This window comes from Zingiber officinale, chromosome 10B (assembly GCF_018446385.1).
Source record: "Zingiber officinale cultivar Zhangliang chromosome 10B, Zo_v1.1, whole genome shotgun sequence".
Taxonomy (NCBI): domain Eukaryota; kingdom Viridiplantae; phylum Streptophyta; class Magnoliopsida; order Zingiberales; family Zingiberaceae; genus Zingiber; species Zingiber officinale.
Window position 1 is genome coordinate 17384005 of NC_056005.1, and position 17213 is coordinate 17401217.

The 17213-nt window shown below is 41.1% G+C and overlaps 3 protein-coding genes across 3 annotated transcripts; 1 reads left to right on the plus strand and 2 right to left on the minus strand.

The window, feature by feature from the left end:
- Positions 1-849: 849 nt before the first annotated feature.
- Positions 850-2489, minus strand: LOC122028984 (amino acid transporter AVT1H-like). The gene is made up of 3 exons (XM_042587951.1): positions 2420-2489; positions 1720-2330; positions 850-1528 (listed from the first exon to the last, which is right to left on the minus strand). Exons 1-3 carry the CDS (start codon positions 2487-2489, stop codon positions 989-991), a joined length of 1221 nt encoding a protein of 406 aa, XP_042443885.1. The 3' UTR covers positions 850-988.
- An 8459-nt stretch (positions 2490-10948) lies between these two features.
- Positions 10949-12126, plus strand: LOC122028985 (transcription factor SKN7-like). The gene is made up of 5 exons (XM_042587952.1): positions 10949-11103; positions 11245-11527; positions 11593-11739; positions 11839-11958; positions 12073-12126. Exons 1-5 carry the CDS (start codon positions 10949-10951, stop codon positions 12124-12126), a joined length of 759 nt encoding a protein of 252 aa, XP_042443886.1.
- A 2537-nt stretch (positions 12127-14663) lies between these two features.
- Positions 14664-16623, minus strand: LOC122029815 (amino acid transporter AVT1H-like). The gene is made up of 3 exons (XM_042588945.1): positions 16280-16623; positions 15580-16190; positions 14664-15367 (listed from the first exon to the last, which is right to left on the minus strand). Exons 1-3 carry the CDS (start codon positions 16545-16547, stop codon positions 14828-14830), a joined length of 1419 nt encoding a protein of 472 aa, XP_042444879.1. The 5' UTR covers positions 16548-16623; the 3' UTR covers positions 14664-14827.
- Positions 16624-17213: the final 590 nt, after the last annotated feature.

Here is a 17213-nt window from a genome sequence, read left to right on the forward strand (position 1 = left end):
GCCCCTTGGCGCTTCTCTCTTATTTATCATAGCTAAGAGCACACTTGCTACTCTTTTGTAATGCATTTATATAATTGGGACTACTAGATTAATTTATAATTATCTTTATGATAGACTTTCTTAACTTGTATTTACTAAGTCATATGTGCTAAATTCATTTTGCTTCATGAATATTTTTTCTTAAATGGATGAGCAACCTATAGATTAATCCAAGCCACTGTTGAATTTTTATTTTTTTTTATTTTTTGATAAATCCACGAATTGATCCATCTAATCCGCAACCAACCATAGTTAAATTGGAGATATGATGGGTCAATCCTACTTATCCCATCAAATGGTCAGTCCACCGTAAGTTGCCCGTCCAGCACAAGTCACCTCGTTCTGTCATTAATCGACCTGTCTGACCGCTCTAAAACGTGGCTCACAAATTTTCTCGTTGTACTTTGTTACGATGGCGGAGCCATGTATATATAGGTCTATTCGAGCTGTAGTCCGGGGTCCAACGGCGATAAGAAGGGAAAAAATTGAATTTATTGTAAAAGAAAGGAAAAAAAAAAAAAAAGCAGGCTCGCCCTGAGTGATGACATCAGCATCCAGGCTCATGACCCACAGCGTAGGTAGATTATCGGGGTGGGCTCCGCTATTGCTTTGTTAATTCTTCTTGCAATTAAAAAAATAAATAATGAGTTGGTTTTTTTTTTCCAATAAAGAATTTGCATAATGTGACGGACAGGTGATAATTGATAACGAATAAAGTATAATATATATTTGTTAATAACTAATATACTATTCAGATTTTTCTCAATTTTAATTGAGTTATCCGGTTTAAAACTCAGAATCTTTTACATTCTGTTCGTTCCGAATGGTTATATCAGAATTTTTTTATTATGAAATTCTTTTGCCCATATGTACTACAATTACGTATCGAGAAATCGACATTGAAACTCGATCGATTCACTTGACTTATTCAAGTAGGATCAGACCTGTCTCAATGGAAGTGGGCTCTCTGAATGCTTCGCAGCAAGGCGGCGAAGGATGATACAGTGCCCGCCACCGCGAGCACGACCCCGAACAATATGAGCCCGGCATTGAACGCGACGGCGGGTCGCGAGACTCGCGCCCAGCAGATCCTGAGGTAGAAGGCGCAGGGAAAGACGACGCTTATGGCGACGCTCACGAGGGAGCCGGTGAGGCTGAGGACGTGCTCGAAGTAGGGGACGGCGAGGGCGAGAGCGAGGACGAGGAGGAGCAACACGGACCCGACGCCGCCGCGGATTAGAGTGCGGGTCCGCCAGCCCATTCTCAGGGGCAGCCGCTGCTCCAGCTGGATGGCGAAGGGGGCGAACTCGAGCGCGTACTTGGTCATCGGCGTCAGCACAGTGGCCCAGAGAGCCACTTTCGTCGCGACGATGCGCGGCGGCAGGCTCAGCGTGATTTGGGAGCTCACAGCCGGCCCGAACAGCCACGCCCCCATGAACGCTAGCGCCGTGTAGAGCGTCGACACGATGGCGAAACTAGTCACGGACACCTGATTGATTCATCGTTTCATTTGAGAGGACAATTTTAATGACATAATTATTAAATAATGAGGTGGAATACGATATAATATTATCCTGATCAAAATTCAGCCGTCAGGGATTAATAAAGATTTTATCCGAAGGAATTGGACGGCTATCAAGAAACAGTCTCGTCCAATGGGAATTAAAGCTGTGTCTTTACCTTGGTGAACTTGGACGGGTCCTTCATGGCGGTGTAGATATTTGGGAAGACAATGTGCCCGGCGAAGCTGAACACATACAACCCCGAGATCCCCGGAATCCTCTCCGCCCTCAGTGCCGGAATCTCATGGCTGCCCTGCACCCCGCCGAAAACCGCCACCCAGGCAACCGTCGCAAAGATAAGCAGCGACATGAGGATCCCCCCGAAGGAGAGGAACGATATGGAGGACAGATCCCGCAGCCACAGCGTGGGCAGCGCCACCAGCACCGCCATCACCGTCAGCATCTGCTCCGTCGACAGATGGAGCCACGGCAACCGCGCGTGGACGACGCCACCCAGAACCAGCGGCAGGTTGTCGCTCAGGGAGATGGTGTAGGACACCAGCGCGAAGAAGATCTCGAGGTATATGAAGGTGGAGGCCACGATCCTTCCTTTGGACCCGAACGCCCGCTCGCCGATGTCTTGGTAAGTCTTGGAGCCGGCGTCTTCGTCGAGGCACTTCCCGATGATGTGCGCCGTGTACGCGCACATGACGCCGAGGCCGATGAGCAACAACACCGAGCTCCATCCCCCGTTCTCGAGTGCGTAGGGAGTCGATAGCTGGCCAAGCCCTGAACCAGGAGAATTGATCACCACATCCACAGGCAATCAAAATCTCGAAATTTAAGCACAGAGGCCTCGGTAATTAATGCATGCGTACCTATAAGCATGCCGATCATGTTGATGACAGAATGCGCGAACGAGCTGGTGTGTTCATGAATATTATTCATAAATATTGTTCAAAAATATTATTCAAGAATATTGTTGATGAATATTAAATATCTTAACACATATACATTTAAGTTTGTTCATTTAAGTTAATGTATTATTTTAACTTATTCATTTAATCGATGTTATATATGAAATCGAACGGATATGAATAAATTCTTACTAAATTAAACATTAAATTTGCTCGATTCATTTATATCCCTGCGTGAACATTTGATTTATCGGCAACGGCATTGTTCCTGTCTGCTTATCATTCCTTGAAGTCTAATCTGTGTTTTGTCTCTCTCCCACATGCGAGGGCACATCAGCCACTTCCACATTGGTTGCGAGCTTATCTGTTGCTGCGCCATTTGCAATTTCAGGATTCTCATAGCGGTCCACTTCCAAGATTTGCAATCTTTATCCTTGGTAAATTTGCTCTCGTGGTGTTTCTATATTTCCCAGACCCATCCGAATGGGCAAGTGTATCTTTCCTTGTCTGCTTCTGCACAAGACACAAGCATCCATAAACCATAAGTTGGCTTATTCGTAGCCAAGTCCACTTCTTCCCAAATTGGTCGATTTCTTCCTTGATCTGTGTTGTGCTCATTTGAATAGAAATTTTTATTACTAGAATTTTGGTCTTTAAGGACACACATAAACATCTTTATAGTATACTTTTAGTGACACTAAAACTATAGTAACATCATCAAAAAATATATTGAAATCCGATGTTAACATAGACCCTCTAGTATTCTTGACATTTGTATAATATCATTATAAAATATTTATGCTAACTTCAAAAGTGCCTTAAATATAGGAATATAATGACATTCGAAAATATCACAAAATATTTCATAGACATTTGTGCATGTCTTTTTATTATCTAAATAAGGACAAATATAAATATCACATAAACTAATTTATATTGAAAATTATAAATATTTTAAATTTTTATATAAAGACAATAAAATATGTTAGTAATGATAATTTATAAGGATATTTTAAATTGTCATCTTATATAATCTATAATGACATTATTAAATGCCAATTATAATATTTTATAAAAATATTAAATAGAAACATTTAGAATACTCTATAATAAATTACTAATATTTATTCAGAATACAAAATATTCATTACATAATAGAAAAAGTTACACATTATCACAATTTAACCATCATCATAATTCACCATAATAAGAATAGAAACTGATACGGTGCATGAGAAGGGGGTCAGGCGGATGACGTGGTCAAAGGTCAAGCCCATGGGATGGTCAAAAGTCTATACCCTTAGAGGTCAAAAGTCAAGCTTGCGTGGTCATGGTCAGAGTCTCAGCTGACGGGGCAGTCAAAAGATAAGATTACAAGTTGGATAAGATTCAGCCTCAATGGCAATTAAGGGCAGGGCCCACAGGCCAGGTAAAGGTGCGGAAGGAAAGGCCTCTGGCGTAGAACAGACTTGGCGTACAGGTCGGGACGTACAAACCAAGGATTACAGAGGACCGAAGCAGGTCGGTATACAGACCTGGCTTACAGGTCAGGAGGTACAAATCATAGATTATAGAGGACAGAAGCAGGTTGGTATACAGACCTGGCGTACAGGTCGGGACGTACGAATCATAGATTACAAAGGACAGAAGCAGGTTGGTATACAGACCTAGCGTACAAGTCGGGACGTACGAACCATGGATTATAGAGGACAGAAGCAGGTTGGTAGGTGATATCTACCAAGGATACAGGTCGAGACTTCTAGCCTTACGGCACAAGATACATGCACAAGCGTACAAGTCAGGAGTGTGTTTACCAAGGATACAGGTCGAGACTTCTAGCCTTATGGCTCAGGATACTTGGATCGATGAAACGTACAGATCGGGATGTGTTAGTCAAAGATACATATTAGGATTTATAGCCTCGAGATACATGGATCGATGAAATGTGCAGGTCGGGATGTGCCAGCTAAAGATACAGGTCAGGATTCATAGCCTCATGGTCCAAGATAAGCAGAATTGGATGCAGGCATACAGTTCGGGAGTGTGCTTACCAAGGATACAGGTCGAGACTTCTAGCCTTACGACACAAGATACCTGCATAAGCGTACAGGTCGGGAGTGTGCTTACCAAGGATACAGGTCGAGACTTCTAGCCTTACAGCACAAGATACATGCACAAGCGTATAGGTCAGGAGTGTGCTTACCAAGGATACAGGTCGGGATTTATAGCCTTATGGCTCAGGATACTTGGATCGATGAAACGTATAGGTCGGGATGTGTTAGTCAAAGATACAGATCAGGATTTATAGCCTTATGGCTCGGGATACATGGATCGATGAAACGTGCAGGTAGGGATGTGCCAGCTAAAGATATAGGTCAGGATTCATAGCCTCATGGTCCAAGATAAGCAGAATTGGATGCAGGCATACAGGTCGGGTTGGATGAAGTCAGACGTACAGCTTTGGAGTCAGGATAAACAGAACCGAACTAAGGTATACGGGGCGCGATACGTAATGCAAATAAGAGGCAAGACCGGTCGGGAGTCTACAATATGAGATGCATAGGACAAGGTTAGATGTACAAGTCGGGAGGCGATATCATATCAGGGTTAGCAAGATATCAGATCAGGGTTATCAAGTCCAAAGACTCAGCTTAGTAATCACGAGCGGAGGATACCAGACACTACATGACAAGCAAGCAAGGGAATCGTAACTGCTTGTTAGAGAATAATCAGAGTGTCAAAAAATATGTCAACAGTCGGGGCTCATTACCCCTTTGGTCCTGTCATCGGCCTATGAAAAGATGCTGCATGTCATTCACCGCCAGACAAAGCCTGACATCCGACATTCCCTGACACCCGCCAGACCCCAGAAACATCCGTTGTAGTATAAAAATGGATGCTTTGTCCCTTACGCAGGTACACTCACTCGTCATTTCTTACTCATCTTTTCTTTCCGTCCTTTCTCTGTGCTTCTGGGGAAAAAGTACCTGACTTGAGTGTCGAGGGCCTGATCCGGGGACTTTTTCCCTGATTTCTGGTCTCTGACGACTCGGGGGCTCGTCTAAGTGTGCACAGAGCCCTAGCGTCATCATCCTGGTCATCACCCTTCGTCATCCTCCCGTGTGAACCCTTCCGGAGAGTGCCAGATAGATCGGACTCCGCAGCGACTTTTCGTCAACCCCCAGTACATCGAGGTCCGCCTTCATCCGACTCAGCTTCCGGACGGGATCAGAAACGTTTTACATCCAAAATATCCAATTCATTCACCATATCATCACAATTCATTGCATCATCACAAAAGTACAAATGCAATACTAATGTAAAAGTATTGAATCCAATGCTAACTAAATACTAACAAATCATTGAGTTTTAAAATTAACAAAGTCTTATAAAATAAAAACTCAACTAATTTACTATCAACCATCTTCAACCATCATATGCAAAATCCAAGTACATGTCACCTACAAATACAATCAATAAATTTGTATAAGTAAATTAAATAATGAAAATATAAACCTAATAAACATAATTTAAAAGATTGAAAATCATATCAAACGCGAAACATATAAAGTATCATTCTATATGCACTAATAGAAAGTTTCGCTTATTGCTAACTGTAAATACATTTCATATTTATTTAAAATTTTAATAACATTGTAAAAATAAAAAATTAATAATATTTCACTAAAAGGTTAAAATCATACCAGATGACAAGACCAAGCTATCATTCCTCCAAGTGTATCATCAAAGATCATGAGGTTTAATTAAATTTTCTTATCAAAGATACGGAAGGATAAAGGGTAGACATCCAATAAATCTACGTGACCACAACTCTAGGAACTAACTTGTAAATTAAAAGATTTTGAAATAATAATAATCAAAAGAAGAAGAAGTAGAAAAATAAATTAATTAAGAAAAGGGAAGAAACACATGTATTTCCCTTGACTTTTCAACTTTTAAAAAAAATACTTGTGAGAGAAAGATATCAAAAGCAGGAAGCTTACCCAGCTCCTTTAGAACGTCTAGAACTCTGATTTATTATGATGCGAACATCATGCACTGGATAAACAAAAATCCATTATGAGAAACATCGTAAGATATCCAGATTTCTAATGTAAATTCTTGATTTAGCACAACTGTTAAGCCTACCTAACTGTTGTAAAGAAGTTTTCTTTAAACAATAAAATAAAGTAAGAAAAAAATCTTACCAAATCTAAATGTCCTTTGAAATAAATTTAACTGGATCTGTTGCTAAATTAGTATAGTTATGATTGTCAACTAGCCAAGTTGAGCTAAGCTCGACTATTTCAAGCTTGTTTATTACACTAAGCTTTCTGCAACCAAAAATTAAGGTTCTTAGTAGGGATGAGGATACATGTAGAAGAAAGTAGGAACAAACATGTCCTCCATTTCGTTACCTAGGGAAATACTAGAAAATGGAGGCTCTATGAGCCTTTTCTTCTTTATTAAGTTTGAAGAAACTAATTTAAATAATGCTCTTTAATTTATGCATTCCTGATCAAATTTATTTGACAATTATCTTCCAAATCCAAAGAGACCATGACATCATTTGATATGAATACGCATAGATCATTCAAATATAACTTATCCTTTAATGATTAGACTATTAAGTACTTTATTTTTCAGAATGTCAATCACAATTTACATGGTCGATGATGATGTTGTGGTTGAATATCAATAGTTGAGTATGGACAAGAATATGGGAAGGAAAATCCAATTCAAATTCTTTACCATGGCTTTGGTCTTTATGATGCTTTACAAATTCATGGAGGAAAAGCTTCAAAGTCAAGGCTATAGTTTTCAACAATGTCTATTTAGAATGGTGAGTTATATACTTTGCAAGCCTATTGATGTCTTTTCTTCTTCATCTTCTTAATTTTAACAATAAAATGAAAGTAGATATAGACTTCATAACTTGTTATCTTAATTATGGAGAGGACAAGAGTTAGAGTATGTTTGATTCGATAAAAGTTACTAAGATGAAACAAAAAAAGAAGGCCTTTTACATTTTTAAAGTCATAATCAATGCCTTGACAATGGGAATTACAGTCAAATGTCTAACCTCTTGAGATAAAAAATATTAGAATACTCACAGGTTTTTTCTTTGCATTGGACAACAGTAACTTGGTAAGTCATTAGAAACACATGAAATGTGAAATAAGTTAGTGGTTTCCTAATTTGACAATAGTGATTTCTTTGTATGTCAATTCTGACTATCCCATCTAGGAAAGTACAATATTCTATAAAATTGTTGTTTGTAGAATAGTGGTATGTTTTTCTAAATTAGTTTGTAGGCATTTTGTGATTTCTTAGCAAATGTACTATTATATATCTACCCTTATATAATAAGCACAGTTCTAATAAAATGTCTAAGACTTTGCCTTGTAGCTAAAACAACAAAGGTATATGTCAGAATTAGAAAAACATGCCACTAGGCAAATTTAATGTCAAATATTGTAACATATTTTTGTGATTTCTTATAAGTATGCCAACTCTGATTTCTTAGTGTGATTTCTTAGTATGCCACACAATATAATCTTCCTCTATTCCCATTTGAGAACCTTCTAAAAACCTATGGCAAAATTAATTTTTACTTTTTTAATCAATTGCCAGCCTATATAGTACAATAAACTAAAATAGATTGTCTATAGACTATCATTTTTGTCTCATCATTTGCATAAAGTAGCTTCTTTATCTTAACTTCATGCAGGAGGTAGGATTCACAATCTCGTCAAGTCATGAATGCTAATTATCAAGAAGTAACTAGTTAGGAAAGACAACATCAGAACATGGGCATTTACAAGTATGCTTTTGGCAAAAGAAAGAAGGAAAAAGTCAAATATATAGGTTTTTTCTAACAAGTAAATAAATATGTAAACATTCTTCTAATTATGGATAACGCAACTATCAATTTTCTATCTCTTATACATCTGATTGAAATTTGATTATAGATATATTTACTGAATAGAAGTGGATATCAGAACGTTTAACCTTGCAGTGCGTGCCCATCCAGAACTCTGTGTAAGGACGAGACAGATTGATCTGGGTGCCAGAGTTCCCCTCGAACATATGCACCACCGTCGAATCCTCCCCGCGACATCCCCAATCGAAGTTCTGGACCAAGCACCAAAACTACAACGGCCTCAGCGGCGCCTCCATTGCCTCCGGGGAGAACAGAAACCCTATGAGGAGGAGGGATGAAGGTTGGGGCTCTTCGTGGTGGAGGCAGTGTTGCGGAGGAAATTCTTACATTGCGGCCTAGGCAGTGTTGCGGAGAAATCGTGGTGGAGATGCACAATGGAGGTCGGTGGCTGGCAACGGCGGCGACGAGCAGAGCAGCGACAAAGATGCGTGAGCGTGAGAGAAGCGGCGATGGCAAGAGGAGCAGTAACAGGGATGGATGAGGCTGGGTGAGAAGAGCAGCGACGGCGATAGCAAGTTAGGGAGTGATGGCGGTGGGAACAGATTAGGGAGGGAGAAGAAAGGGTCGGCGTGAGCGATGACGGCGACAGAGGGAGGAGAAATTGGTGTGTAGAAAAAAAGCAAAAAAGGGTGGGCTAAGTTATGTTGTTTGGAAAAATAGGACTTAACTAATGTTATTAGGGTATTATATGATGACATTAATAAAATTTGTCACCCTAAATAGTCTAATATGATATTTTAATATTAAAAATAATTCTTTTTGATAAATATCATTAAAAATTATTTATAATGACATTTAAATTTAAATGTCATTAAGAAAGTATCATAATAGGTTTCTAGTAGTGTTTGCTTCCTTCTCCGTTTTGGTTTCCATTAATTTCTGTCTCCTCATCGCTTCCCTCTCCAGAAAAGAAGAAGGTGAACGGCGGCCTCGCCGCACCCGGCTTCATTATGTCCGCCGTGTACTCCGACAGCAAACCTGATGCAAGCTCTTGTATTCTAGCCTGCAGCTAGCTGTTAATTAGCATTTCTTTCTTCAAATCGATCGCCACACAAATTTCCCTCTATTAACTGATTAGTTTTGATGGTTCATCCTATTGCTATTGCTATTGCTATTGTGTCGCCAACCATCAAAATATAGCATATGTTTAAAAATTTAATTTGACACTTATTTATTTATTATTAATAAAAAATTAAATAAAAAAATTTAAGTCCATCAAAATCAGGGGGCGTTTGGTTCTTTCCTAGGAATCGAAATAGGAATAGGTATGAGCATGGATATGACTCTTAAAAGTAATGTTTGGTTAGTTGCATATTTTCTATTGGAATAAATCAAAATTTCCTTTTTTACCCTTAAAAGAAAATAAGAGAAAAAATTAGATGTAAGAGAAAGATGAATGTGAGAGAAAAATATGATGAAAGAGAAAATATGATGAGAGAGAAAGTGTGATGAGAAAATGAAGAGAGAGAAAGTGTTATGAGAGAAAATGAAAAAAGAGAGTGTGATAGGAGAGAGCATGATGAGAGAAGATGAGAGAGAAAATATGATGTGAGAGAAAGTATGATGGGAGAGGATGAAGAAAGAAAATGTAATGAGAAAAAATGAGGAGAGAGAGTGTGATGAGAGAGATTGAGGAGAGAGAAAGTATGGTGAGAGAGAAAGTATGATGAGAGAGAAAGCGTGCTGAGAAAAAAAGAGAACAGTGAGTGTGATGAGAGAGATTAAGGAGAGAGAAAGTATGATGAGAGAGAAAGTATGTTGAGGAAAAAAAAGGAGGGAGTGTGACAAGAGAGATTGAGGAGAGAGAAAGTATGATGAGAGTGAAAGTGTGATGGAAAAAAGAGAGTGTGATGGGAGAGATTGAGGAGAGAGAAAGTATGATGAGAGAAAAAGTATGATGAGAAAAAAAGGAAGAGAGTGCGATAGAAGAGATTGAGGGGAGAGAAAGTATGATAATAGAGAAAGTATAATGAGAAAAAAAAAAGAGGAAAGAGAATGTGATAGGAGAGATTAAGGAAAGAGAAAGTGTGTGATAAAATGATGAGAGAGAAAATATGATGAGAGAGGAAATATGATGAGAGAGAACAAGGGAGAGAGAAGTGATATGAAAGAAAAAATAAATAAATATATTTTAATATTAAGGGAGAAAATTTTAGTTTTAGGCCAAGGGTATTTTTGGAATAAGAAAATATTTTGATTGATGAAAATAGGGTAATGGCTCATTGAAGGGGAGGTACATGAGAATAAGTTATTATCCAATTTTAAAGATTTATTCCCTTATTTATATTCCTATTTCTATAATCCAATTATTAACAATGACAACCAATCATTTTTATTCACATTCCTTATTCTTATTCCCTTAAATTAAACGTCCCCTCAACATGAAAAATCTCCAAGTTGTATCCCCATCCCTCGAGCTTTCACCGCAGCAACGGCTGACGTCAAACTATTTTTCTTTCACGGCGGGACCCATCGTAACGCAGCCGTTTTTTTCACAGGGGCGGTGTATCCACCTGTCAATCAGGCAACGCTTGCTAAATTTGGAAATGACGAACTTTACTTATGAGTTCACTGAACGGTGCAATAGTCTACTCCGCCGGGCCCCACGAGACTATGGCGGCGACAAGGAACGGCAGCAGCGGGGCACGGATGCACCTGCGGAGGCTGCGCCTTCATCTACAACTGCAAGTGCATTGATACAGTAGGAGGGCTCCACGGGCTATCCGGCTGGTACTGGCTGAGACGTTGCACCTAAGCCTGAGGTCGAATCCGGTGAGCGTGTGCTCTGGGGCGAAGTTCCCGTGTGTCAGATGTCTGATCGATGTCGTGATTTACATCTAAGTGACGGGACGTTCGGAATGAGCGTTATCATCATTGCCACGCAAGTAGGAGGAGGGATGCATCTTCACCGGGTTACCAAATCCGGCCACTATCGGAGCGCACGCTACGACATCGGGGAAGCAACGGACCCAGCCAGCTCACCAACAAATGATACAAGTAGTAGCCACGTTAAATCCGCCCTGCGCATGGTCTGCTCTTCATCCGTGTCTATTCGCATGGCGAACTCGGCGGTTTCTTCTCGCGGCCGAAGAGCGCTCGTCGTCGAGGACAATGCCATCATCCGGGTGAGTACTCGATAAATTATCTTTCCCGTTCTATAAAGGACTTGTTCGATCGGTGGTGGGTGCAGCTGGTGGTGCGTAAGCTGATGAAGGAGCAAGGGATAGTATTGGAGGAGGCGGAGAACGGGAAGGTGGCGGTGGAATCGGTCAAGGAAGGCAAGTCCTACGACCTCATCCTCATGGACAGGGAAATGTCGGTCATGGATGGCCATGAGGTATACCATGCATCCATCTGTTCTATTCTCCTCCTTTCAACTCTTTTCCCACCTCATCTTGCAGTTCTTTATATATTTGATCACTGGATCTGGTTACAGGCCACAAAGCAGCTACGACTACTGGGAGTGAAAACCCCCATAGTGGCTCTCTCGTCGGACAGCCAGCAGTGCGATAGGGACTTGTTTCTTAGAGCCGGCGCCGACGAATTCGTTGAGAAGGTACATGCATATACGATGGATCATGTATATTTCATGGTCATTTGATCGAGTAGTTAATTATATTAATTAAAGAGGGAATATTTTAGCTGCCGTTCTCTTGGTTTGCAATTGCAGCCCCTGACAAAGGATAAATTGGCTGGGATCCTTTCCAAGTATGGTCTTCAATGAGTACATGCTCGCATGCTACACCTTGCTTCTCTTCTATATCAGTAATGACGTTTTCATCGTCCATTGAACACACCCTCAAGTTTCCTTTATATCAGCCTCTAGTTTCTCATTATTAGATCTTTCAGTGTCTATGTTATGGAATGTCTCTGTTGTTGGAAGTCGGTCAAGATCAAACTTCTAAGTGTTTCTTGGGTACGTCATAATTGATAATATAGACAGTCAAACAAATTAGCAGTGTCAGATGCACAGACACGTGGCAGACCAAAAAAAAACTTCGGAGCTAAATGTAGCAGTATATAAATATAAGAAAATATGGCTTCTTCTTAAATGCAGCAAGACAACTGAATAAATGCAATTCCAAAGTTGGAAATGTACAACTGCTCAAGCAAGAGACTGGTGTAAGGAGAGGGAGAACTTTAACCGCCACTCTACTTTCTCACGGGAAACGTGAACCTCTTGCCTATTATTGTACCTATGTGCGGTTTATTATCCTTCTCTGTAGATTCCAGGTAAAGGAAGCAGTTTGATCGGGGAGTTAATCATATTGGATACAATTACCAATATGCTTTGCGGGTTTGGCACGAAGAAATCCTTGGAGACATGGAGAAACATGAATCTACCACAAAATTATATATACCTTTCAGGTAAAATAGTTCATGTTAATTTACGTCACTTTATCAGACTAAACACCTGCTCATATAAAATTAAAATTTCATTATATGTATTTATAGTTACATAATATAATTATATGATTTACAAATAGTTTGTATCTAAATAATATTTCCAACCACGCTAAGAGCATCCACAATGACTAGGAATATTTCTCTCAAGTATTTGTGACTCCTACTTCCACATTATTCTTCAAATATCTCAACTTTCACAATGAAAAACTCTACCAATCAAATATTTATGGGTCCGATCCATCAAACATTCACTCTTAAAATTCACAATCAAATATCTCACCAACCAAATATTTATTTTTTATTTTTTATTTTTTTTAATTTAATTAAATTAAAAAATTAAAAAAACTAAAAGCAATGGCAGCCCACCATTTTGGTGGGCCCCATAAGATTTAATTTAATTAAAAAAAATAAAAAATTAAAAACAAGGACAGCCCACCATTTTGGTGGCCCCATAAGATTTAATTAAATTTAAAAAAAATAAAAAATCAAAAACAATGGTAGCCCACCATTTTGGTGGGCCCCATAAGATTTAATTAAATTAAAAAAAATCAAAAACAATGCCAGCCCATCATTTTGATGGCCCCACAAGAAGGAAATCACCAGACACACAATCACCCATCAAATACTCTCCCATAATGAGAGATATTTAGAGAAATATCTCTTCTAAATATCCCATATACAATGGCAGATTTAGATTATGGAATGTTAGGACACTTGTACTATCAAAAGTTCAGGATATTTTCAGGTATGTTTTAAGGCTCTCATTTTATTTTTAAAAATGTTTGGATCCACTCATAAAATCATTGTGAAACGTAGCTAGTTCCGTCAATTTGGATTGGGCTTATCAGATTGGTCTATTCCATCAAACAATTTAAATAGATTGGATTAAAATTTTATTAATCTATTTAAAAGCGGGTTGAGACGGGTCAACCCGTCTGGGCCCGCGATGAGCTTAGGTTGGCCTGTAATTTGAGGAAACGCTAAAGCAGTCGCTCATGTACCTTGAACCGTCGTTAAAGTCCCTTGGCGCTTCTCTCTTATTTATCATAGCTAAGAGCACACTTGCTATTCTTTTGTAATACATTTATATAATTGAGGCTACTAGATTAATTTATAATTATCTTTATGGTAGACTTTCTTAACTTGTATTTACTAAGTCATATGTGTTAAATTCATTTTGCTTCATGAATATTTTTTCTTAATTGGATGAGCAACCTATAGACCAATCCAAGCCACTGTCAAATTTTTTTTTAATTTTTTTTTTTATAGATCCACGGATTGACCTGTCTAATTCACAACCAGTCATGAGTTGAATTGAAGATTTTTTAATCCGCAAAGATGATTGGTCAATCCTACTCTATCCCATCAAATGGTCAGTCCACCGTAAGTCGCCCGTCCAGAACAAGTCACCTCGTTCTGTCATTAATCGACCTATCTGACCGGTCTAAAACGTGGCTTACAAATTTTCTCGTTGTACTTTGTTACGATGGCGGAGCCATGTATATATAGGTCTATTCGAGCTGTAGTCCGGGGTCCAACGGCGATAAGAAGGGAAAAAATTCAATTTATTGTAAAAGAAAGGAAAAAAAAAAAAAAAAAGAGAAAGAGGAGGCTCGCCCTGAGTGTGACATCAGCATCGAGGCTCATGACCCACAGCTTAGGTAGATTATCGGGGTGGGCTCCGCTTAATTCTTCTTGCAATTAAAAAAAAATAAAGAGTTGTTTTTTTTTTCCAATAAAGAATTTGCATGTGTGACGGACAGGTGATAATTGATAACGAATAAAGCATAATATATATTTGTTAATAACTAATATACTATTCAGATTTTTCTGAATTTTAATTGAGTTATCAGGTTTAAAACTCAGAATCTTTTACATTCTGTTCGTTCCGAATGGTTATATCAGAATTTTTTTATTATGAAATTCTTTTGCCCATACCTACTACAATTAGGTATCGAGAAATCGACATTGAAACTCGATCGATTCACTTGACTTATTCAAGTAGGATCAGATCTGTCTCAATGGGAGTGGGCTCTCTGAATGCTTCGCAGCAAGGCGGCGAAGGATGATACAGTGCCCGCCACCGCGAGCACGACCCCGAACAATATGAGCCCGGCATTGAACGCCACGGCGGGTCGCGAGAGTCGCGCCCAGCAGATCCTGAGGTAGAAGGCGCAGGGAAAGACGACGCTTATGGCGACGCTCACGAGGGAGCCGGTGAGGCTGAGGACGTGCTCGAAGTAGGGGACGGCGAGGGCGAGAGCGAGGACGAGGAGGAGCAACACGGACCCGACACCGCCGCGGATTAGAGTGCGGGTCCGCCAGCCCATGCTCAGGGGCAGCCGCTGCTCCAGCTGGATGGCGAAGGGGGCGAACTCGAGCGCGTACTTGGTCATCGGCGTCAGCACAGTGGCCCAGAGAGCCACTTTCGTCGCGACGATGCGCGGCGGCAGGCTCAGCGTGATTTGGGAGCTCACAGCCGGCCCGAACAGCCACGCCCCCATGAACGCTAGCGCCGTGTAGAGCGTCGACACGATGGCGAAACTAGTCACGGACACCTGATTGATTCATCGTTTCATTTGAGAAGACAATTTTAATGACATAATCAAGTAATTATATTAAATAATGAGGTGGAATACGATATAATATTATCCTAAACTTTCTCCGATCGAAATTCAGCCGCCAGGGATTAATAAAGATTTGCCCCGAAGGAATTGGATGGCTATCAAGTAACAGCCTCGTCCAATGGGAATTAAAGCTGTGTCTTTACCTTGGTGAACTTGGACGGGTCCTTCATGGCGGTGTAGATATTTGGGAAGACAATGTGCCCGGCGAAGCTGAACACATACAACCCCGAGATCCCCGGAATCCTCTCCGCCCTCAGTGCCGGAATCTCATGGCTCCCCTGCACCCCGCCGAAAACCGCCACCCAGGCAACCGTCGCAAAGATAAGCAGCGACATGAGGATCCCCCCGAAGGAGAGGAACGATATGGAGGACAGATCCCGCAGCCACAGCGTGGGCAGCGCCACCAGCACCGCCATCACCGTCAGCATCTGCTCCGTCGACAGATGGAGCCACGGCAACCGCGCGTGGACGACGCCACCCAGAACCAGCGGCAGGTTGTCGCTCAGGGAGATGGTGTAGGACACCAGCGCGAAGAAGATCTCGAGGTATATGAAGGTGGAGGCCACGATCCTTCCTTTGGACCCGAATGCCCGCTCGCCGATGTCTTGGTAAGTCTTGGAGCCGGCGTCTTCGTCGAGGCACTTCCCGATGATGTGCGCCGTGTACGCGCACATGACGCCGAGGCCGATGAGCAACAACACCGAGCTCCACCCCCCGTTCTCGAGTGCGTAGGGAGTCGATAGCTGACCAAGCCCTGAACCAGGAGAATTGATCACCACATCCACAGGTAATCAAAATCTCGAAATTTAAGCACAGAGGCCTCGGTAATTAATGCATGCGTACCTATAAGCATGCCGATCATGTTGATGACAGAATGCGCGAACGAGCTGGTGGCCTTGCCATGCTGCTCACTCTGCAACCTGAAGGCTTCGTCTTCTCCGCACTTGCAGGAACAAAGCTTGCTCTCGGCCTCCACGCAGCTCGCACAGATCGAAGCCTTCGCTGCCTGTTCGCCGTGGACTGTCTCACTCACTACCTGATTCCGGTGACGCTTCGTCTCAAATAATGAACACCAGCATCGGATAATCCTGGCTGCTACCGTATCCGACATGATCCAAGTAGGATTTTATTAATGAAGGAACTCACTCGTGGTGGTTAGAGAAAGTGAGAAGGAACTGTGGTGAATTTATAAGGTTGTGTTCTGTTGTGGGGGCAAAAGAGAAGATGCGATGGACAAGTTGAGGAGATGCTTACAGAATTAGTGTGAACTAGACATGCAATTTGATACACGATGGTCGGCAAATTGAAGAAGGATTAAACCTGCCAGAGATATGGAGCGGACATCCATTGCTGTCTGTTGAGAACATTTTGCTCTGTATTTGCCTTAGATTCTTTATTTGGAATATTGAATCGAAAAGGCACTTCAACATTGCTTCAATAAATTATTCTGTGATTCACGGAGGATGTCAATTGAATCATAGATGATCCCGTCCGAAAGTTAAGTGGGACAGAGGCTGCCCGAGTTGTCGCCGATGTTGACAAAAAGTCCTCGAAACGCTTGATTGATCTGGCTCCTACCAGAAAGGTTCTCACAAGCGGGTGACGGGGGGTGATGACGAGGATGCCGACGCGAGGGTTCTGCGCACGCTCAGACAAGCCGCTTCTACGTTAGAGACCAAGAATCAAGGAAAAAGTCCCCGGATCAGGCCTTCCGACGCTCAAGTCAGGTACTTTTTCTTCATAAGAACAGTGAAAGGACGAAAAGTAAAAGACGAAT